Below are 25,342 nucleotides of genomic sequence, written 5' to 3'. Positions count from 1 at the left end.
ATATCAAAGTTTGCAACTAATAAAGACATGTTTGCATGTACGCGTTTCGTCCATTTAATTAAGTTAAAGCATTGCACTGAAGAAATAAATAGTAGTGATAATTAAAAAAAGACGAAAACATCTAAACTGTCACCGACTAGCATCATTCATGGAGACCAATCTACAATGTAAGAGAGTGCGAAAACATTAAACACTAAGGCAGACAATAACATTATTTGTATCCTAACTGTATTAGTTACTGTATGGATAGATACAATACTGGAGCTATAGAAAGCATGATCCACCGGCCTCGGTGGTGACATGGTTAAGATATCGAACATAAGACTGGTAGGTATTGTGTTCGCATCCTGGTACAGGCTCCCACACACAAAGCGAGTTTTAACGACTCAATGGGTAGGCGTAAGACTACTACACCCTCTTCTCTCTCACTAACCACTAACCATTAACCCACTGTCATGGACAGACAGCCCAGATATCTGAGGTGTGATCCCAGGACAGCGTGCTAGAACCTTAATTGGATATAAGGAATAATTGAATGAAACATGAACTACAAGTCAGAATGAAAAGATATCATGGTATCGCATGTAAAACGACAATGCCATCAGGAAGTAACAATGCTATATATTGACATAAAATACATGTATATACATTAGAACATATATGACAATTATTATAGAAGCACAGACAAAATGATACACATTTTATAAGAATACAATTTATGATATATTAACAATAAATAATATAAACATACTGCTGCATATTTTAAACGAAAGCACTTATCTGTCGGAGATGTTGGTGGGACATATAAAATAAAACAAAATGTATCAATGTGACAACTGTGCCAAAACCATATCGTTGAGGTACTTTGGCATTATCATGCTAAAAACGAAAGTGAGAAAAAAGAAGGAAATTAATGTTTGGTTAGAAATGGTTATAACTGCATTTATTACATTTCATACTGGAAATAGTAATCACTGCGTCACTACAATAAGGACTCTGTCAACAATGATATGACGAATAACGCGCCTGTGCAAACATCAGTACCCTGTTCTTGGCAAGAAATGTTTAGTTTTAACAAGTGTATACTTTGGTTTAACAAACAACTACTAGTTTAAAACTTAATAAACCATTAGAAACCCAGTTGGTTGAAGGTACTGTCAAAATCAGTTTTATCTACTATTATACTGTTGTGCGGATCTGTTTCTTCACACACACACACACACACACACACACGCACACACGCGTAATACGTGTAAAAAGGTATTGTTCATCTTCCACTGAAACCTTAGTTGTATTTCCATACTGTATAAAGACAAAACATCTTAAAGTAAACAAATGTTATACTCTATAAAACATTTACGGATTTCTAAATCGGACTAAGAACGGTCTGGCTATGTAGCTACGTGTGGACACAAAATGGACACGAGTCTTTCATATTTCAGTTTCAACGTCCTCTGTAATTTCAAACTCCAGCAGTTGAGGAAACGTGGACGCATCTCTTCCAGCTTGGAATCTTGCGTGCACTTTTGCAGGTCCTGGCTGGCTGCCCACATTAATGTTAGCCTCCCACGAGAAGCCCAGCTTCCTTTTAAGATGATGCCACATTGATCCTATCACGACAAACACCTCCACAGCCTGAGGAACGTCCATTCGAAAGTTGTAACGTTTGTCTGTGAGTAGGTCTCCGGCAATGGGCTCATACAGTGTACATCTGTTCCACTTGTGGTACGTCTTAGGGAAGGCACCGGTGTTAGGACTTGGCTCTTGGCATATCACCAAGTACCTGTACGCACAGTCGAGGCTGTGTGCGTCAATCGCGGTGTCTGCGCAGAACAGTGAGAAGATGTAGAAGCCTTCTTTAGGACAACGCACCAAGTAATTGGCCACCGTGTCGTTGCGAGAGCGCAGAAAAACGAACCTGTCGATGTCTGTAACAGACTCGTCGCCAACATCAAAGTACTGGAACGTGTGCGTAATCTTGATCTCTTTGGACATTTTAAAATTCAGTTCAATGTAGTCACTATTACAGACAATCAGAGGATCAACGTCATTTTTATCGGTTGCAATGTTAAGTTGGTCCATTACAGGAGTTGGTCCGAAGAAAGGCACAGGTGGGTACGGGGGAGAGGGGGGACCCGAGAGTCTGACGCAGTTAATCAGGAATGAGCAGGCACTTTCTAAACACTCGGAATGACTGTAGTCTCCTGTGTAGATTGAAAAGTAAAACACACCAGCTTTAGGAAGAGCCACGGTAAATATAGCTTCATTCTTAACAAATCTCAGGAGTGTCCTACCATCTAACTGTTTAGCGTCAGATGTATTTTTATTGTACGGTTCTAACAGTGATCCGTATCCAAGGATTTTGGGCATTACTAGGCGGATTTCCACCATTCCTGTTTCAGTTGTCAAAGTGGCACCATAGTTTGAATAGAATCTGAGCCCATAGTTGAAAAATGGTGATTTGACCACGGGTAGATTGATGAATTCTGAAAATGGGAGTGGGATTTCGATGAGCTGCCAGGCTGGGTCATCCGGGTAGTGCTGGTAGATGTAGTCCTCGGGGTCCGTCAAGAAGTAGAACTCATCGTACTTGTGGAAGATCTGCGGCAGATCGTCTTTGTGACCAGACACGTGCCGGGCTGCCCACGTGCAGTTTATCAGTCGCCAACTTCCATCGATGCAGACGGCAGTCCACGAGTTTCGGAATGCTGTACCATCCATTCTCATTCCAGGCTTGTAGCCAGCACCCTTGGAATAACCTAAGATCACCTCACAGTGTATTCCCGCAAAACTGTGAACGAAAAACGCATACATATTACAGCTTAATGTTTATTGTAAAAAGAACAACCCATTCTATTAATACTTTCATGTACACGTTTGTTTCGGCAACATATAAAGTTATAAACTATGTTAAATTGACAGTAATTGTACACAATGAACATTGAACTAGTGTTTGCATATAACTATCATTTTCGTGTAGTGATTGCCATCTCTTATACATAATGATAGTACAGAATATCTATTATGGTCACAACTGTGTCAATATAATGGCAGATTATATGCGTATGTATTTAATTTGCAGCATTGAAAAACAAATTTACTCACAAAATTGTGTGTTATATTATTCAGGTTAATCTACAATGTTATAACTTCATCACGGTGTTTTGCTTTTTCATATCTTTACCAGTTACTTAAGGGACGCAACTCTTCAAATTAAAAAGCAAAATAAAGTCACACACACACACACACACACACACACACATAAACACATAATATGTTATTCAAATCCTATAAAAATGAGAAACACTAATGTACAATTTGTTTTTAATGTAATGTGAACAAAAACCCCATTAACTGTGATCAACACCATATCTCTGCACAATGCAGAGTCAAATAGATATTTAGCAAATTAGTGGCTGATTCAGTGAATCTGTCTAGTGCTTCATTTATAGGACAGCCACGAGACACTTTTCTGGACAATACATCCGTATAATTGACTGCCACAAAGAGGACTGCCATTCCCAGACAAGTTTACTAAATCAAAACTTACAAATAAGGACAAAGCTCATTGGAAATATTCCATCTGTGATGACATGAATCACTGTCAAAACAATGATGATATCAGGTGTTCACGAAACGTGAGCAATAACACAAGTACAATTTAGTGTTAAATATAATATTTAGATGTATCGACTCACCAGCAAAGTTTTTTAAATAGTTGATGATATGTTTCCTTTCCGCTCTTGACACCTTTAAAGAGAGAGCTGACAGCGGCATTGGGTCGAAGTATTTCATGAGCAGTATTCTTTCTCAAATCCTTGGCTATTATCCACCGGAACAGAACTCTAAAGGATATAAATATATAGAAACTTGACTAATTTTTGTTTAACAATTAATTCAAACAAAATTTATTACACATTACAATTTTAAAAACAGAAACATTTTCAAATATTAACAAAATATACTTATTAAACAGTGTGTTTCATTTATTTTCATAAATCAAATGGAAATAATATTACAGCTCTCATACTAGTAATGTTTTACAAATACATTTTGAGAATAACCACACACAAAAAATGTTAACATTAAAACAATTCCAGAAAGCACTTTTATGCAAGGTATTTTTCTAGCCATAACGTGACCAAATCAATAAAAATATGGAGAACAGAGAGTTAATAAACTATGGAAAACACAGTTGATGAAATGTGGAGAACAGAGTTGCTAAGTATGGAGCTCGAGAACAAACAGCTGACAGTTTGAACTGATCTGAGTTGTTCAACTATGGATAACAGAAGAGATGATAATATATGTAGATTGGATAGTTTATAGAGACTGACTTGGAGGAAAATTGATAATAACAGATAACAAAGTATAAAGAATGAAGATATGATAAAGTATGGAGCATGAAGAGATGATAAAGTATGGAGCATGAAGAGATGACAAAGGATGGAGCATGAAGAGATGACAAAGTATGGAGCATGAAGAGATGATAAAGTATGGAGCATGAAGAGATGACAAAGGATGGAGCATGAAGAGATGACAAAGGATGGAGCATGAAGAGATGACAAAGTATGGAGCATGAAGAGATGATAAAGTATGGAGCATGAAGAGATGATAAAGTATGGAGCATGAAGAGATGACAAAGGATGGAGCATGAAGAGATGATAAAGTATGGAGCATGAAGATATGATAAAGTATGGAGCATGAAGAGATGATAAAGGATGGAGCATGAAGAGATGATAAAGTATGGAGCATGAAGAGATGATAAAGGATGGAGCATGAAGAGATGACAAAGTATGGAGCATGAAGAGATGATAAAGTATGGAGCATGAAGAGATGACAAAGGATGGAGCATGAAGAGATGATAAAGTATGGAGCATGAAGAGATGATAAAGTATGGAGCATAAAGAGATGATAAAGTATGGAGCATGAAAAGATGACAAAGGATGGAGGACGAGGTGCTTAAAACGTATAGAGAATGAAGACATACTAAAACAGACAGAATGAAATGATGATAAAGAATGGAGATGAAAAGATGATAAATAATGGAGATGAAGAGATGATAAAGAATGGAGATGAAGAGATGATAAAGTGTGGAGAATGAATACTATAAAGTATGATAAAGTATGAAGAACAAGACAATTATAGAAATAAAATGAAATATAGAGAATGAAGAGATGATAAACGTGTGGTACCTGACTTTCTCAAGTTCTGATTTACAGCCCCTGGTTAAGTCTCGAACTAACTCGGTGTAATTGCTGTAATCCTGATTCGCCAGCTACAAGAAACAAACACATTGAGAGATATTAGGTGTTGGTATGTCTCAGCCATAGCAGCATCAGATATGACCACAGTAAAATCGAATTCCAAATCATGTCACTTCTTTACTAAACGACCAATTTCAGCAACAAAACTTAGAATTGAAAAAAAGAATGAAAATTATAACATTTTTGAATGTCTGTTAATAATTTAATTCCTATCCTGACAGTTTACCTCCACCGATTTGTAAAAATAAAAGGATAAAATTGGACTATTTTGCTTTCGTACATGTATTTGCCTTGTACTTTGTAAAATGTGCCAGACACTAACAGAGCAAGTTGTACTACAGATATCATGGTTAGTTCACCTCTACGGCTCGAGTGTCCAGATGTTCAAACACGACAGGAGATTTGAAGAGCTCGCACTTCTTGCACTCCGGAGGTAAGATTGGCGCCCTCATCGTGTGGTCATAAAGGGAACTTCTGTCAGCTTCTCGGTCCTAAATACATAAAAAATTCTCTGACTGTTTGCTTTACACATGAATGGTAATATTTCAGACAATGAGAGAGAGAGAGAGAGAGAGAGAGAGAGAGAGAGAGAGAGAGAGAGAGAGAGAATGAATTATGTTGGTATAGTAGACCAACCTTTTCGCCAATAAGCGTCATCATTTCTACACAGTGACGTTCAAGCATCCGGGAACTTCTTGTTTTCTCCTCGTTAGCTATCTTGTCAGTCACATGCTTGAGTCGTTCATCGCGCGATTTCTTGAAATGTTCCTCGATTCGTTCCCGCTCTGCTATCAAGTCGAGACTGCGCGTGCTGTTGTGCATGGCCAAGTTGTCTACACTAGCCAAGATGTCAGAAGCTGCCTGTTCCTTTTCGACCTCGATTGTTTCATCGAGCCGCTTGAATTCTTTTTCTCTTTCCTCAGAGAGAAATCTCTGCAGACGCTCTTCCTCCTCTCGGTGTCTCTCCTCGAGTAACGACTGAGCTTCGAACACGTTACTGTTCTCAAAGTCCTGAAACACACCACACAAAACATAATGACGTCTGCAGGTATTTAGTAAAATTTTAATTCACAGGTTTTTCTAGATGAATACAAATCAACCAACATAACAATTTCTATAAATTATGCTCGAATATCGATATATGTATTTTGCTGATAAAACAGAAACACACACACACACACACACACCATCGTGTTGAATATAGCTTTGTATGCAAAATGGCAATAATTAACATTCGTGGTTCATTGATATGCCGATAACTAATCGTTTTACAAATGTCAGATGTATCCTTTAAAGTTAAATAGCCCACAAGAGACAAAATTGAACAATCAGAAACTTAAAATTAGAATACACGCATTTCCATAATAGAAGGAACGTACTTCAAAACTCTGAAGGACTGGTTTTGGGTGTGAGAAATGTTTCATGTTACTGGGATAGCCGCTGTCCATCGACTGTGGTGTGTACGACGTCCACATGCTGGTGTCTCGCGAGTCGTTCAGACTTCGTGCAGTTACGCTGGCCAGGCTCGATGCCAGACTGTGCCGAAGCTCGCCGGACGTGTTGGGACTATGATCCGGGTAGCCCAAAGTGGGGCTGGAGTGAATCATCGCCGATGTGTTGGGACTGGCTTGCAGCATTGCCGATGTGTTGGGACTGCCACGAGGACTGGATTTAGGATAGTTCAACCCACTTCTCTTGCTCCCCTCGATCTGAAAATATAACGCAAGGGAGCTAATTCACAAAGTTCTCTCAGCTCTCTTAAGCAGCATCACATCGTCCTTGTGTGTCTTATTGCAGTGCACTCCGAGTGGAGACAGTTTATGAATTAGGTCTTATTGCAGTGCACTCCGAGTGGAGACAGTTTATGAATTAGGTCTTATTGCAGTGCACTGCGAGTGAAGACAGTTTATGAATTAGGTCTTATTGCAGTGTACTCAATGTGGAGACAGTTTATGAATTAGGTCTTATTGCAGTGCACTCAGAGTGAAGACAGTTTATGAATTAGGTCTTATTGCAGTGTACTCAATGTGGAGACAGTTTATGAATTAGGTCTTATTGCAGTGCACTCCGAGTGGAGACAGTTTATGAATTAGGTCTTATTGCAGTGTACTCAATGTGGAGACAGTTTATGAATTAGGTCTTATTGCAGTGCACTCCGAGTGGAGACAGTTTATGAATTAGGTCTTATTGCAGTGCACTCAGAGTGGAGACAGTTTATGAATTAGGTCTTATTGCAGTGCACTCAGAGTGGAGACAGTTTATGAATTAGGTCTTATTGCAGTGCACTCCGAGTGGAGACAGTTTATGAATTAGGTCTTATTGCAGTGCACTCAGATTGAAGACAGTTTATGAATTAGGTCTTATTGCAGTGCACTCAGAGTGGAGAGAGTTTATGAATTAGAATGAATAACTAGACGTTACATCCACCAACTTTCCCACAATACTAAAAGATGCCATTTTTTATTTTAAAACTTCCCTTTTATCAACGAAGAAAAGACCCTGTATTACTGTCCCACTTGTTTTAGGTTAGGCACGACCCTGGAAATAGCAACAAAAAGTTATTATAAGATAAATAAACAGTTTCAAACATCGGTTGAATAGCATAGTGTTAGAAGAATTGTATTTCTGCTTAAGGAAAGATTTCCGCCTGTTAGCCCTTATTATATTGATACATGTATAAAGAGGGAACCTCATCTAAACCCAAAACCTAACCCTACTCGAAACATTAAATCTAGCCCTAACCCTGAGGTGACGTGAAACAAATATGTTCTATATTTCTCAAGTGAGTATGAACTTAATGCTGATCATCTGCTACAGTAAGCAGCCCATGTGGTACCAATCAGAAGCTAATTCAACTACATACATATGCATTTATCATGCAAACAGTGTTTCTATTGACAGATTATGACGACCGATTAAATCAAACGTTATATACTAGCAGGTTGTGACGTCATGTCAACAGATACTCACAAAACCGTTCATTTGACTTGGGGAATCGTACGATATAACTGAAGTAAACTGAAATAATCATTTATTTATTCTCTCAATCTTTGATGGATTACGGGATAAAGATAATAACGAACTAATGACAGAGGATATCGGCTTTATCATGCTCAGATGGAATGTGAAATTCCCCATTTTGACCTTCAGAATTCAGAAGAAAAAGCTGATAGCCCAAGTTATTAACTAGTTATTCTCTGTATATGTCCAAATGAAATAAGGTGTAATGTACTTTTATACTACTAGCGATATAAGAAGACTTTTCTCTTCCATGACCATAACAAATACAATGTTCCCAGTACCACCATTATTAAAGTTTAAAATACACCTGCGAAGTCACAGTATTGTCTCAACGCTCCATTATTTTTCAGTAATGGAGTGATGAAACCCTTCTAAATTAACCCACCAAAATCATTGGTGTTAAAATCCATACTAACATATATTCACATAAAATTATTATTTAGTGGTGTAGTTTAAGTAGGGGAATGTACGAGTAACTCTCCATTCCTCAAAACTAATGGAAATCGGCCCTAGTGGGCCTCGTCTCCATTATTTTTCAGGATGGAGAGTTACTCGGACATTCCCCTATACATAAATGGAAGTCTAGGTGAAGTGAAATCTTTAACGTACCGGCATTGGTAATTTGATTTGAAGACCAGTGACATTTGATTTCAGTGAAACTGCACCCACCTCTGTCCGTGTACAATATCGAACGATGTACCTCCTTACACCGCTATACAATGTATTGACGAATTTTTACTTGACGCGACATGACCTATTTTACGCAAAAGCCCAAAAATAACAAGTTGGCAGCCAGTCATCAACAATGTGTACGCTTAGTCTCACGACATGTAGTGTGTTGTTGTAGCATTAAAAAACACACATAACACGAATAGTACAGGCACACCACACTCATTAGTCATAACTATGCAGTACTTGAAATGCACCAACACCATAATATATTAATATAGATATACATGTATGAGCACTACGCTTGCGTAGGTCCGTCAAGCTAGAAATCTGAATTCTACAAATGTTTCGTGGCTACGAAGAACAGTGTTAGTTGTAATGCGGCTGATATTAATGCTCAAACATCCATAAATCATATGCATGTGACATTGTCACCAACGGCTATTTGCATGATGACTGTGTGGACTCGGGAGCGCAATAAGAGAGTTATTTCACAACGTCACCTGCATGAAGAAGTCTTACCTGTGCGGATTCCGGAAACGGTAAAGCGAAACGGCTTCCTACATTAGTTTACTGCCTATGGCAGTTCGTGCCAGGTCAAACGGAACGTGCTGCGGGAATATGTATAACGTATAGAATATGTTAAGAAATGTGTAATTATTGACACTGTAATTAAGTGGCCAGTAGTTAAAACCTATGACCTGACCTGACCTTAGTCGGTCATCAGTAGCACCTGCGAGTGCTTGTTAATAGGCTACTGAACAGAGAGGGTAGATTCAATATGCTGTATTATTATTAGTAGGTAACGAATACAGAGCCCCTGCGCGTGTTGTAACCTCACCGTGGTGCAGGGGTGTAACATTCTCTTTGAGAATGGCCAATACAGCACAAATTGAAATTTTGAGTAAAATTCTGTATCTATCTGTGATATTTGTATTTTTGCACAGTTCTTTACACTGTGTTTTATTTGACACTTGAATTTTTATATTGATGTTGATCATCACATTGTTTTTCCATTACCACAGTTTGACACTCAATAGCCGATGTATTTTTCGTGCTGGGGTGTCGTTAAACATTCATTCATTCATTCATTCGAATACAGAGACCCTGCATAATCAGCATATAATTCCATTCAGCTGTGAATTACAAACCACGATTATAAAATATTTTATTAAAAAACCCCAACCCAACCCCAAAAGTCAGTGAGATTATAGTAACGTTGCGTGAGAGGGTGAACAGCTTACCTCTAACTTCTACAGTTAAGTTATACTAAATTTAAAAGTTATCAAACACTTCGGGGATATTCCATATTACAAAATTCGAGTAATTATTTGCTATAGAGCTTTAAAGTACAGACCCAAGTTAGGTAATATATAATATGTTCTGTTATTACCGATGTTTACCGTTAAATTACACATCTCCTATATCACCTGCTTGTGGCGTTCAGTCGCTCACTAAACGTTTTATATGAAACAGAAACTACACGTGCCCTGGGAACCAGGATCAATGACTTTAATACCAACACCACAACTGGTATATCAAAGGCCGTAGTATGTGCTACCCTGTCTGTACGATGGAGCATATAAAATACCCCTCACAACTAATGGAAATATGTGGTGGGTTTCCTCTCTAAGACTATGTTGGGGCGGGACGTAGCTCAGTGGTAAAGAGTTCGCTCGATGCGCGGTCGGTCTAGGCTCGATCCCCGTTGGTGGACCCATTGGGCTATTTCTCGTTCCAGCCAGTGCTCCACAACTGGTGTAACAAAGGTCGTGGTATGTACTATCCTGTCTGTGGGATGGTGCATATAAAAGATCCATTGCTGCTAATCGAAAAAGAGTAGCCCATTAAGTGGCGACAGCGGGTTTCCTCTCAATATCTCTGTGGTCCTTAACCATATGTCTGACGCCATATAACCGTAAATAAAATGTGTTGAGTGCGTCGTTAAATAAAACATTTCTAAGACTATTTCAAAATTACCAAACATTTAACATGCAATAGCCGATGATTAAGAAATAAATGAACTCTAGTAGGTTGTTAAATCAATACTTTTTAAAACTAAAGTAGCACTTGACTAATGAATTCCGCTCGGTGGCACAAACACAGGGTGCTATTTAAAACAGGCTGACAGCCTACCAAGAAGCAGCTTTCTTTGTGCTGTAACGATATACTAGTATTAAACCTAGTTCAGCTTCACCCAAGTAGTTTTTCATGCGCATCCATACACATTATCCGTCATACACGATCATTTTAAAATCATTTGGCATGTGCACCTACCTGTCTGCACAAAAATTCGTTGAGAGATTGATTTGCCTGGAACAAGACGTAGTCACTGATGGATATAATGTATAATGGAGAAACGGACCTGCATTCAGGAGGAATTCAAGACTTTTCAGGACGGGAACCAGATAGCCATCCATCCTGGAGACCTACGGGGAATCGGGGAGGTACTGGTCATCACCTCGCGCCGGGATGGTCTATACAGACAGGGGATCCTCTACAAAGAGATGGACAACCACACCGTCCACAGGATCATCAAGATCATCGCCGGCGCCCAGTACCTCCCACTGGCTAAATGTCTATGGGGACACAAGTTCAGGAACTTGGTGCCCCACTTCAGCGAAGAGTTCATCATCACCTCCCCGTAGACGCCAACCTTATCTAGGACAGGTAACCTCCTTTTTGGGCTTAGTTGGACTTTAAACGCTTTCGATCGAGCTTCAAAATTCTTATGTTTATTTTTTTATAAATAGTCCAACGCACTTTACTTTGGCGCCCGTTCAATTGCTCAAATCACCTTAAAACCTTTTCGGCCGAGCAGTCAAACTTATTTTTGGGTTTAAATTTCTAGTCCGGACATGATGATAGGTGCAGTTATTCTCCGTAGACATAGGTTTTTCTAGTTAGACCCGATTTGATTGATTGATTTCAACTTATTTTCGTGCTTATATCCAATTAAGGTTCAAGCACGCTGTCCTGGGCACACACCTCAGCTATCTGGGCTGCCTGTCCAGGACAGTGGGTTAGTTGTTAGTTTGTTAGTGGTTAGTGAGAGAGAAGAGGGTGTAGTGGCCTTACACCTACCCGTTGAGCCCTTAAGAACTTGCTCTGGGTTGGAGCCGGTACCGAGCTGCGAACCCTGTACCTACCAGCCTGTAGTCCGATGGCTTAACCACTACGCCACCGAGGCCGGTGTTAGACCCGAAGGAATCGAAATTCAGCCAGTCAGAACACGGCCCATTTTCGGTGTCTACTAGTCGGTCCGCGCAGTCGCTGGACACAACTAAATACGCATTCCAAATTCCGCCCACTTCAAACTCATTCCCCCGCCTTCTGTCCTGGACTTAGTCACTGGCAAAGGCCAGAGATTATGCCCAGGACAGACATGCTTGAAACCTTCGTGGTATATGAGCATGTAAATAAATATTAGATTGGATTGCATTCAGTTCTGACTACTGGACACGAGTTGTGATTTGGTATGCTCGTTGGCGTCACGTCAGTGTAAACCTTTTGGTCAGTCCTTCTTTCCCCGTACCAGTCCCCATCATTATTAATATATGATTATCAATATTTGGTTTACAGCAATTTGGACATATTGCGAATATATTTTTAAAATATATTTTCAACTATATCACGCTACACTTGAAAAGAAAACATGTTCTATATCATCGTGTGTAAGCGGATTGGAAATTATTTTGTTACAATTATGTTTGTTGAAAAAATAGGACGACGATAGTTTTCATAGAAATGTGTGGAAGAGAAGACTAATAATTATCAGAGAGTGGTGGATGTTGTTAAATGTAGATCATTAATTATCAGTGGTGAATGTGGTTAAATATAGACCATTAATTATCATTCGTGGGTGTGGTTAAATGTAGATAATTAATTATCAGTGGTGGGTGTGGTTAAATGTAGACAATTAATTATTAGTGGTGGTTGTGGCTAAGAATAAACCATTGATTAGCGGAGAGTGACGAGTGTGGGTGAGAGGGAAATGCTGACTACGACAATGGTTATTCGAATGACACCCCAGCACGAACAATACATCGGCTACTGGGTGTCATCATCATATGACGTCATACTTAGGTCCTCCAGACAATGATCGGTTCTCTTCCAGGGTTCGCTATAATCGGCTGTGTCCACATTTCTGTAGAGTGCGTGCGTTATACTTTAACATGCTCATATACCACGAAGGTTTCGAGCATGTCCGCCCCAGGGTTCGGCCTCTGGGAGGCCAGGGGCCCAATCCGGGGCAGATCCTCATGCAATGCGTGTGTGCGTTATACTTTAACATGCTCATATACCACGAAGGTTTCGAGCATGTCCGCCCCAGGGTTCGGTCTCTGGGAAGCCAGGGGCCCAATCCGGGGCAGATTTCTGTAGAGGGTACTTTTTATGAGATGCGGATGCTACCCCCACCCCAGTATGCCCCCCCCCCCCCCCCCCCCCTAAATCCTGGCTACGCCAAGATCTCACGCTTAACCTTCCTCTTTTTTACATCCGGGCTTGGGACCGACCAGGGCAAAATTGGCTTTCGTAGAGGAATGGGTACAACAGATGCTAAATGTTCATTGTATGCTTGCAAGTAAGAACAGGCTCTATTGCTGTTTCATTGATTATAAAAAGGCATTTGATTCTGTAAATAGATTAAACTTGTGGGTTCATCTTTCTAAGATTGGTATAAGAGGCAAACGTCTCAATGTCATTAAAAGTATGCACACGTCTGTAAAATCACGTGTTACGATAAATGGATTCCAATCTGAAGTTTTTTTAATAACGATATCGGTTTAATGCAGGGAGAAATATTGTCCCCATATTGTGTTATTTTTATGTTAATGATCTATTACAAACATCGACTAAATGTTCTTATCTTATAAACTGTTAGTAAAGTATATGACTTTACAGAACTACCAGATTTGTATAAAAGGTGCATCACAAGAATTCGATTGTCTTCACATAACTTATCTATTGGAGTTCGACGTTATAATAATATTGATAGACGTAATAGAGTTTGCGTTATAATAATATTGATAGACGTAATAGAGTTTGCGTATTTTGTCAACTTGGAGAGATTGAAGATGAGTTTCATTGTGTATTATGTTGTCCATTTTTTAATGATTTAAAAGTTTTATATATTAAAAATTATTATATGGTGCATCCATCTATGTTCAAATTAATACAGTTGCTAATAACATTAAAGATTTGTGTAACTTAGGTACTTATTAAATAATAAGGTGCTTTAATTTTATCATATCACTTGATTGTTGCATCTGTATATTCTTTATGATGTAATGGAGAGGTCTTAATATAGGCATGGCCTGTTGACCGATCCATGACCATTATAATTTGGTGGTAAATATGTTTAAAACAAACCTATGCCATTGTTACTTACAAAGTCGAATTGTACATGTTCTATTATATTATTTCTTGATTGTAATAATGATATTTTTATTTTACACCTTTCATTTGTTTTCCATCATGTTATCTGATGAGCAGCTATTGCTCAAAGTTTCAATAAAGAATTGATGATGATGATGATGATGATAACTAGTTTAACGTGCCCATATACCACTAGGGTTTCGAACACGCCCATCCCGAGTCCGACCTCCGATAAGATCGGTGGCCTGACTCGGGATGGAGGGGGGGGGGGTTGAAAATGGGCAGAATTTTGAAAATAGCAATTAGTAAAAACGTTAATAGAATAAATAAAAAAATAAAAAGGTTACAAGCCAAAAATAAAAAAGAATTGACTGCTCGGCCGAATATTTATATAATTTGGAGCATTTTAGAAGGACAGTCCAAAATTAAATAAGAGAAAGAAGAGAGGATCGGACTATTTAATAATATTACAAAAAAGAAGTAATTTCGACATAAAATTTTGAACGCAGATCTAAACGTTTAAAGTCCGATCGATATGTCCACGCGAGTGGCCTCGTTAAGGCCGTTTGGGTGCACAGCTTAAAGGGACGAGATGGGTTGCATCCCGTCAAGAAAACCCCTAGATTGACAGTCGATAGACGTTGAAGGTGTAGTGCTGTGCTGAAATACAGATCTTGAGAAGCCGGATCCGTCTGAACGAGTAGAGTATCAGACTAGGGTATAGTCCAGTTGAATTGAAACAGCTTGAAACAAAGGACTAAAACTGCTGTCGACGGCCTGTATTACTGGGCCCCGTTTTACGAAGCGATCTTAAAATCACCTTAAGTGCATAACAATGTGCTGAAAGTGACCTTATCGCTTAGATCGCTTCGTAAAACGGGGCCCTGAAGGGAGATGGGCATAAATAAGTCGATACACCCACCTTATGTGCAATAAGAACTATTTTAATATTGAAACGAAGTTAGCGGTATTTGATACCTATGTAAATAATGTTCTTAATTATGGATCGGAAGTCTGGGATTTTCACTCAGCACACGACATTGAGAAAGTGCATATACAATTTTGTAAACGTTCATTGGGTGTACATAATAGAACTTGTAATTACTTTATTTATAGAGAATTGGGACGATTTCCACTAGCTATTATAAGAAAGCTGACACTTTTTAAATATTGGATAAACCTTGGTAGTACCAGTAATTGCATTCTAAAAGCTGTGTACGAGGAAATGTATGAGTATGGAGATATTTGGCTAACGAATATTAAGCAGGAATTAGATACGCTTGGGCCAAGTTATATTTGGAAATCGACCCATACCCATATCAGTTTTTATTACATAATTAAAGAAAGAATATTTGATCTATTTAAACAAAAATCCTACACTTTAATAACAGCGTCGCCAAAAGGATCACTATATAAACACTTAATAAAGGAATATCAATTACAAACATATCTGACGAAGCCAATTGATTCACGTAATATAAAAGAAATAACGAAAATGAGAATTTGTGCACACAGGCTAAATATAGAAGCTGGTAGGTACAAAAATATCGAGAGAACACAAAGAGTATGTACATTATGTAATATTAATGAGATTGAGGATGAGTTTCATTTTATTCTTCAGTGTCCACGATACGAAACTTTAAGAAATAGATTTATTAAGAAATACTACTCCAAGAACCCCAGTGCTTTTAAACTAATACAGCTATTGTCAGCTACAAACAATAAGGAGATAAATAACCTTGGCAAATACTTAATACAGGCGAACAAAATGAGAGATATGCTATTACTACAAACAACTTAATATATCTATATTTGTGTAACCCATATTGCCGATTGTTTATATATAGATATAGATGAATTGTTTTATCGGTATATGTGTATGTATTTATGTAAGTCATTCTCCACCATTGTTCCGCACTATTGTACATAATATTGTATTTCATTGTTATAATGCTGATAAGTTGAAAAACTTAACGCAATAAAGAACTTGAACTTGACACTCATTAAACAAAAAACTATTTTCTTCATATTTTTCTCCATACTTCACTCGATGCAGTAGATAATAAAAATGCTTGCCATGCCATGTCAGCTAATTATTGGATTATTTTAATTACACCCGCCGTTCTCTGCTAATGAGTGGATTAATCGAACCGAGACCCATCTCGTCGCTCGTTACTGGATTACTCCTAATATGACAATTAGTGAGTACTCGAACTACACCCTCAACTCTCACAGGGTTAGCTCTTGTACTCGCCAAATTTGACAATTGCGAATTTTAAAAGTAATTGGTGAATACTAATTTAATTTGGTGAAATAATTTCATGTAATAATTGATATTTTGTTAGAAAATGACTGGGTTTCTGCAATTGCTGAAGTTTAATAGATAATTTGACGAAATTGTCTGCACTCCCAGAGCTAGCCTGTCTCTGCAGGTTAATCAAACCCAGCACCGGCCTCGGTGGCGCAGTGGTTAAGCCATCGGACTACATGCTGGTAGGTACAAGGTTCGCAACCCGGTACCGGCTCCAACCCAGAGCGAGTTCTTAAAGACTCAATGGGTAGGTGTAAGGTCACTACACCCTTTTCTCTCTCACTAACCACTAACCAGCTAACAACTAACAACTAACCCACTGTCCTGAACAGACATCCTAGATAGCTGAGGTGTGTGCTCAGGGCAGCGTGTTCGAACCTTAACTGGATATAAGCACGAAAATAAGTTGAAATGAAATGAATAGGTTTCATAACTAATCTAATAATTGTGAGAGAGTGCTGGGTTTCATTACTGGCTTCGGTGGCGCAGTGGTTAAGCCGTCGGACTACAGGCTGATAGGTACAGGGTTCGCAGCCCGGTACCGGCTCCAACTCAGAGCGAGCTCTTAAAGGCGCAGACCCTAGTTTCATCCCACAAAATGGACACCAAGTTTAGTTAATCTACAAACCTGCAATACACATTTGGATACGGTTATAACATATGAAGAGAAGTTAAAGTCTGTTATGTTTAAACAGGGAAATACCGTCTAAAATAACTAGTGTGCCCAGGACAGCGTACTTGAACCTTAATTGGATATTAGCACGAAAATAAGTTGAAATGAAATGAACTAATGATAATTAGTGAGTTTCCCATTCATTTCATTTCAACTTATTTCCGTGCTTATATCCAATTTAGGGTCAAGCACGCTGTCCTGGGCACACACCTCAGATATCTGGGTTGTCTGTATAAGACAGTAGGTTAGTTGTTTAGTGGTTAGTGAGCAAGAAGAGGGTGTAATGGCCTTACACCTACTCATTGAGCCCTTAAGAACTCGCTCTGGGTTGGAGCCGGTACCGGGCAGCGAACCCTGTACCTACCAGCCTGTAGTTCGACGGCTTAACCACTGCTCCACCGAAGCCGGTAATGAAACCCAGCACTCTCTGACAATTATTAGATTAGTTATTCACACTCGCCACTCTGTTGTAAATTTTAATGATTTACTGTTATACACACCTACAGCGTGCTGGTAATTATTAGCTTACCGCTATTCACCGTTTCATTAGTTTGTGACATTGTTTGGGCTGTCTGAGTAAGCTCTTGCGTTTGTTACATAATATTTGTCATCTAATATCCAATATTCTGGAGAAGCACACGTGAAGGAGACTAATATTGGTTCACAGCAGCCGTCTTTGTATCGCCACGTGTTCGCTATGTCTCTTCATTTACCTCGCATGATCAAATTGAAACAACGTAAAGGAATGTCAGGTGTGTGGGTTGAACTTCAACACTATGATTCATACTGCTTATACCGGTCTTGGTGGTGTCGTGATTAAACCATCGGACATAAGGCTGGTAGGTTCGCAGCCCGGTACCGGCTCCCACCCAGAGCGAGTGTTAACGACTCAATGGGTAGGTGCAAGACCACTACACCCTCTTCTCTCTCATTAACCACTAACAACTAACCCACGGTCTTGGACAGATAGCTCACGTAGCTGATGTATATGCCCAGGACAGCGTGCTTGAACCTTAATTGGATATCAACACGAAACTAAATTGAAAAAACAAACAGAAAAACCCCCCACTGCTTATACACAGGTGACTAGTTTTAGCTCCATATCCACCAAACGTATGACCATCACTAACTAATTTTAAAATGAATACCTTTTAACACATAAAACAATTTATTGCACAAAGCATATTAAAAAAACCCCACCTTACTATCCAATGACTTAAGCTCACGACTCCACAGTTTCGTACATGTATATATATGTTATAACTGAGGTAATATAAAGTCTACTAACAGACATGCATTAATAGAACACGCAGTGGAAATATATTGCATTATTTTGAAGTATTTAAAGCTATTTACAACCCTTTTATGAATATTGATCTGTTCAAAGTCTTATACACGTGTATAAATGTCTGTTCATTTGTGATATGCAATAACCAAATGAAATATGTTGAACGCTATTCTTTAAAACTGGTTTTCTGTGCATTTAGTTGTAGGCGTCACTCATGCAAAGTTGGACTTTAAAGCAAAATTAACCTCATTCAGACTGTGTCGTAAGAATGGTAAACCTCAAAGAGGTTAAGTGTTTAACTCAACTGAATATGACACATCTGAGAGGTGAAGCAGTTTGGGCGTTGTCTTCCATTATGATCATGACAAGACTGGTTCAATTAAAGAGGTGGTTCTTATCAAGCAGTCCGAGGTCGCGCTGGGCACGAGTGTGTTTACCCAGCAGCTATTGACAGACTACACCGCACGAGGCTGTGTGCACACGATAACCGTCAAGGCTCTACGTGCAGTGACGTCAACACCGCAGTGTCAAAGTTACCTTGCTGCACCATTGTTCACCTGTATCAATGTGTTATTACTATGATTACTGCAGCGTGATTCATAGCGGTTATTAACTGTCTTTAAAATATATTTATAACAATTACATTTATTACATATAGTGGCCTGTAAACTGTGAGATCCCTTGCTACTAATGGACAAAATGTAGCGGGTTTCCTCTCTAATACTATATGTCAAAATTACCAAATGTTTGACATCCAATAGCCGATGATTAATAAATCAATATCTAGTGGTGTCGTTAAACAAAAGAAAATTTAAAACAATTTTTTTGTAAACTATAAACTGTAATTTTTCAATCATCAAAATGAAACAGTTAACTTTGTTCAGTATTATTTGTTTATAAGTAACTGGAGACTTTACACACATTACTACGTCTTCAAGCCCATCATACAAGATGACGTATATCATTTGTTGACCGTGTTGGTTTTTCCCCAATCCAACCGCTGCTCGTGAACAAAGAAGATGACAATATAGAGAATACTACATGAGAGTTGTTTTAAAACGTATCCAACGAGCAGACACGAATGTAGTTTCTATTTCTTACATATCTTCAGAAAAAGGTTTTAATATAAATTTAAACGCTTTTTCGAACTAAAACCTATCAACGGCCCTAGCGCTTATAGTTAACTTGTGCGTTACAGACAAGTCAATGTCAGGTTAACTTGTACGTCTCATACACAGTGTAGGTTTTTTTTCATGGGATAGTACAGCATCACCTAGGAGTAGCCAGTCATATGTCTTTAAAATGTTTTCGCACGTATGTGTGTTAACACTATGTGTTATCAAAACTAACGAATGATGTTCTCACCAACGGGTGTGTAAGAAATTATATTACACATGAAATCCCTCGCATGTGTTACTTAGGTGACAACAGCTGGACTTTGCTCGTAGTTAAGTTATAAAATCTCAACAGATGATTTGCAAATCTTCACTATTAAAATAATTGTTTTGCCTAATATAATGTCAAAACTCTCTGGTACAAATATCAGGTAGTACAGGCTATCTATGTAACTACAAGAATTCTAAAATGGACTTTTCCATATTATCTCTTTAACGTATTGAAACAGAAATATATTTGGCTTTTGTTAATTTTTAAACCAATGTATACATTTGTACCCGCTTCCTTCACCCATTAGATTAACTGAATTTTAGTGCCTAGCAATATTGCTTCGATTCAGTAATCGAACATATATTTCATCTCTAATGTAACATATAAAATATTTCCTGCCCACATTACGGAGATGAATATAACTAAGTGGTATATAGCGCTCGCCTGAAGTGTGATGGTTCATAGGATCGATTGCTCTCGGTGGATTTGTTCCCATCCCATCTAGTGTCCCACGACTCTTACATCAAATACCGTGATATGTACTATCCTGTCTATTGGAGAATGCATATGAAAACATTGCTTATTCGTCAGAAGTAACCTGAAGGCAGCGGGTTTCATTTCTTCGTAATTAAAATGCCTTGAGGTGTCTTGAAGAAATACGCGCTGAGCACATTAACAGAGAGCGAAATTCCCACGATATATACTGTTAGATAGGTCAAATCTCACTGAAGCATAACGGCCTTATGTAGGTGTGTACTGCTGGCTGTTACACTTAACATATTATCACAATAACTGCGGTAGAATGTTTTTAATTCCATTCCGGACTTCTGTTGAAGCCCTTAAAGACACCGAGTTTTACTCCAAATCTATTTTCTGCACACCTCTATACTCTTGTTTTAATTTAATGTTTGCATTTTTATATTGATTTGGTATGTAATCACTCCATTCATGCACTTCACTATTTACCGTCATTTGACACCCAATAGCCGATGTGTTCTTTAGACTAGTAATTTGTGTGTGTGTGTGTGCGTGCGTGCGTGATTGCATGCGATCATGCGTATGTACGTACATACGTATGCATGTGTCTATGTATGTATGTATTACATTATGTATGCATGTTTTATGTACATTTTTATGTGTGTGTGTGTGTGTGTGTGTATAGTGAATGACATAGATTAGCTAACGTTACAGTTAAGTAGACTGGTCATACTATCAAATGAATACCTGTACGCATAAGAAGCTAAATGTACCATTAAAGGTAGTTAATGTGGTGGTCTTATAATGATGACACTATCATACGGGGTTAAAGTTAACAGCATGCATGGTCATCGTTTGCTTATTGATTGAAAATACAGGCTGTAATCAAACGCATTAAAACCTGGAGGATAACTAGTTAAGATAGCAAAGAAAATGGGACTAATTGTATTGTTGTAGAAGAGATGAGGACGCTCATTTTTCAAATTTACGAACTTGGCCTCTGGAATATCCATTGACGTGTCATGTTTACAATGCATCTCTACTGAGAAATTTTAATGATGAAATATAGTAACATTTTGTGTGTTTTTCTTCTAATTAGGTCCATTTGCTTCAGTTTACATTAAAAAGTCATTAAAAATATGTTTTAAAAAATGCTTGCTGTATGCTAATACATGGATAAAATGTAATATTAGTCCTATTACTAATTACCTGGATGACATATTTTCTGTTAGGATTATCAGGTATTTCCATCTGTCCCACCACATCTCCTTGTTTCAGCTGCCCCACCTGTTTGCCCAGGTGTGTTTTGCAGTAGATTTCCTTGTCCGCGTTTCCGTTCGTCGTACTTCTGTGGTACGTCTGCAATGACAGCGGAACGCCGCATATTCGACATCGGAAGCAGTGTTTGTGAAAGAGCACCCCGATGTTGATCTGTTCGTCCCGCTCCACCCTCTTGTTACACCTGAAGCACGGGTCGACGGGGTCGGGATTGGGCTGGCGTTCAAACTTGTACTCGTACAACGTAGCTTTCTCGTAGGTGAACGAGTATTTGTAGGTCTTGTCCTCGTCCTCGAGCTCCCTCACCTGGATCTGTCCGTCTCCGCTCGGTATTATCATCGACATGGTGTCGCTTTCCACGCGAGATCATCCACCACACTTTATCCGAAACTGAACAACACCAGAAAACGTCGGTCCGAATAAAACTTAAATTCAAAGGCCGCCATTATAATAACAAATCCTTGTATTGTGAGTTTTGGTTGTGCGTTGGCTGACCTATTTTAAGCATACCTGGCGTCATCAAAGCCCTGAATATGGATAACGAGCTGCTGGCGACTTCAAGTAGACGCATACCTGCCAGGTATAGTCATACGTGCTGTAAATGAAACACCAGTATGGGAAATGACGGCTGTTGTGTATGTCAATACGGAACAAGTCTTAGGCACAAATTCCTTTTGTTCGTCTGCCGTATGCCCGTTCGTCTGACTTAATCCGTAATGTGTAGTCCGTAAAAATCATTTCATGTAAATATTAGGTTAATTACATTTAATGTATGCGTGTTCGTGTTCGTGTGCGTATCCGATCACTCTACGGATAGCTTACGGGTAGGACATTTCATTTGACAGTCGGGGTTTTCCCCATGGCAGTGAGAAGAGGGGGTGGATGCAGAAGAGGAACTGAAAGAAGTAAATGCAGAATTTTAAATTTATTTATTTATTAGCATCTACCAATGTTAGATATTGAAACAATAAATATTTTGGCCCTTTCATCTAGGATATTATTGGCCCTTTTTTTATAGGTAGGGTTGGGTTCCCAGAAACACATCTTGTTTAGACAATGGGCACATAGGTTATGTTGGTTTTTCTTGCATGGTTAAATGATTAACGACGGGCGGGACAAAGCCCAATGGTAAAGCACTAGATTGCTGCGCGGTCGTTCCAGCCAGTGCACCACGACTGGTATATCAAAGGCCGTGGTATGTGCTACGTTGTCTGTGAGATTGTGCATATAAAAGATCCCTTACTAATGGAAAAAAATGTAGCGGGTTTCCTCTCTAAGACTAAATGTCTTAATTACCAAATATCCAATAACCGATAATTAATAAATTAATGTGTTCTAGTGATGTCGTTAAAAAACCAAACTTTAAATCAGTAACATTTCCAATTGGGGAAGTTAATTGGAGCGATTTCGTCGCACTTCTGTTTGTATACAATACACGTTTTAAAATAATTATTATCAATTTTATATTGATATAAACTTAACAAAGTTGATTGTGAATGAATGAATGAATGAATGAATGAATGAATGTTTAACGACACCCCAGCACGAAAAATACATCGGCTATTTGGGTGTCAAACTATGGTAATGCAAACAAATAAGGTGATGATCAACAATATAAAAATTCAAGATTTAAATAAAAACAGTGTAAAGAACTGTGCAAAAATACAAATATCACAGATAGATACTGACTTTTACACAAAATTTCAATTTATGCTGTATTGGCCATTCTCACAGAGAATATTACACCCCTGCACCACGGTGAGGTTACAGCACGCGCAGGGGAAAGTTGATTGTAATTTTCATATGTAAGGAAAAATAGCGAAGTAACAAATATTTATATCACGGGCTATGTCTGGGGGGTTTTCTTTTTCACTGCCCATGTATGTTTCCTCTTTATTTTTTATTTTTCAAATATGCAGCTGCAAGAAACAGTAAGATTTCTTCTTGGTCGTCACTTAAACGTAAATCAGACTAAATCAGCATATCTTTAGAGCTCTAACAAAGCCCCGGCCTAAAACGACTGCACTAACGGTGACACCCCACCCCCTAACACCGCATGCATTGGTTTAGGAAAAACACAAAACTCCATTGTGTATCAAATGTAGATCTTTGAGACTTAAGATGGCATGTATTAAACAACACTGGCCGAAATGTCTGTTGGTCGTCCAACGTCACGCTTCACTGAGACTGTGATGAATGTAAAAATGTATAGACCCCAAAATATGAGTAAATTTAAATACTCAAAATGGAATTCCTAAGCATGCCAAGATTTTAGTAACAAGTATTAAATAGACCAAAACGCCAAAACATGTAATAAAACGTTTATTGGTCACAGCACAGCAAATGTTAACTCAAATGCATTCTGATTCAAACATGTATTTCATAAAAATGTAATGAAAATGTTATATCACACGCGAACTTGTAAGGTTTTGATCCGCTAAAAACTAAATAAACTCAAGTTTTGGGAATAGGCACTAAAACAGCTAATATTAAACAGAGGCAAAAATTAATTTTAGGTCTACGTGTATATCAAAAGAATTTGTCCAATGAAAAATGTACGAACACTATATATGATATTGTGCATAAAAGCAAGCAGAATAATATTTAGGATTAATTAATATTATTAATAGATTTTAAAAAACCACAATCCGTTTGCTTCCATATCATTACGATTAACTGAAAGAACTTTGGAATATTTGAAGATGGTTAGCTACGCCGTGTATAACACTATTATCTGTAATATATTTCAACAGAATGGACATCTCTGGAAGTATTTCACTGTGCAAGGAGGCTGTAGACAAGGAAACCCTCACTCGTATTGAGCTGTTATTTGCATTGAGAGTCTTCAAATTCCCATCCGAAATATTGACGGAAATAAAATCGGTTATGTGGAATATGAGACTGGACAATTTGTTTATAACACGCAAATCATTGACATGATGTGTCCTTAATATATTGGTCTTATTTAAAGACATAATTAATTAATTATAATGTCTGAAAACTAACAAGATAAAGTCTACGAACTATTAGATTAGCTCCTCTTGCAAATACAACGATAAACAATATACTGATGGGAAGAAATGAGAGATCACAAAAATAGTAACAGCAAATAGTGTCTGCTGTCAAACCTTGCAGGGGCGGGACGTAGCCAAGTTGTAAAGCGTTCGCTTGATGCGCGGTCGGTCTAGGATCGATCCCCGTCGGTGGGCCCATTGAGTTATTTCTCGATCCAGCCAGTGCTCAATACAATTGGTATATCAAAGGCCGTGGTATGTGCTATTCTGTCTGTGATGGTGCATATAAAAGATCCCTTGTTAATAATGAAAAAATGTAGCGGGTTTCCTCTCTAAGACTATATGTCGAAATTACCAAATGTTTGACATCCAATAGCCGATGATTAAAAAATCAATGTGCTCTAGTGGTGTCGTTAAACAAAACAAAAACAAAAACAAACCCCGCAGTTCATAGTGTCAGAAGTGGACCGTGCTGGCAGTCAATTCGACACTACTGACATTTAATTCCACATTTCGACTTTCCGACGCCATATAGCCGCAAATAAAATGTGTTGAGTGCGTCGTTAAATAAAACATTTC

At 38.4% G+C, this 25,342-nt stretch overlaps 1 protein-coding gene across 2 annotated transcripts; it reads right to left on the bottom strand.

Annotated features, from left to right (window-relative positions):
- Nucleotides 1–601: 601 nt before the first annotated feature.
- Nucleotides 602–22,587, bottom strand: LOC121368254 (hillarin-like). 2 transcript variants are annotated; one of them, XM_041492908.1, is made up of 7 exons: nucleotides 21,681–22,587; nucleotides 6,647–6,976; nucleotides 5,904–6,278; nucleotides 5,627–5,758; nucleotides 5,196–5,278; nucleotides 3,699–3,845; nucleotides 602–2,791 (listed from the first exon to the last, which is right to left on the bottom strand). In XM_041492908.1, the coding sequence occupies exons 1-7, from the start codon at nucleotides 22,092–22,094 to the stop codon at nucleotides 1,432–1,434; spliced, it is 2,841 nt and encodes a 946-aa protein (XP_041348842.1). In that variant the 5' UTR covers nucleotides 22,095–22,587; the 3' UTR covers nucleotides 602–1,431. The 2 variants fall into 2 exon arrangements, with proteins under 2 accessions (XP_041348842.1, XP_041348843.1); XM_041492909.1 differs by lacking the exon at nucleotides 21,681–22,587 and adding an exon at nucleotides 9,480–9,536.
- Nucleotides 22,588–25,342: the final 2,755 nt, after the last annotated feature.

Source organism: Gigantopelta aegis, chromosome 3 (genome assembly GCF_016097555.1).
Source record: "Gigantopelta aegis isolate Gae_Host chromosome 3, Gae_host_genome, whole genome shotgun sequence".
Taxonomy (NCBI): Eukaryota; Metazoa; Mollusca; class Gastropoda; order Neomphalida; family Peltospiridae; genus Gigantopelta; species Gigantopelta aegis.
Note: the sequence above shows the minus strand (reverse complement) of the source record. Positions and strands in the feature narration are given on the sequence as shown.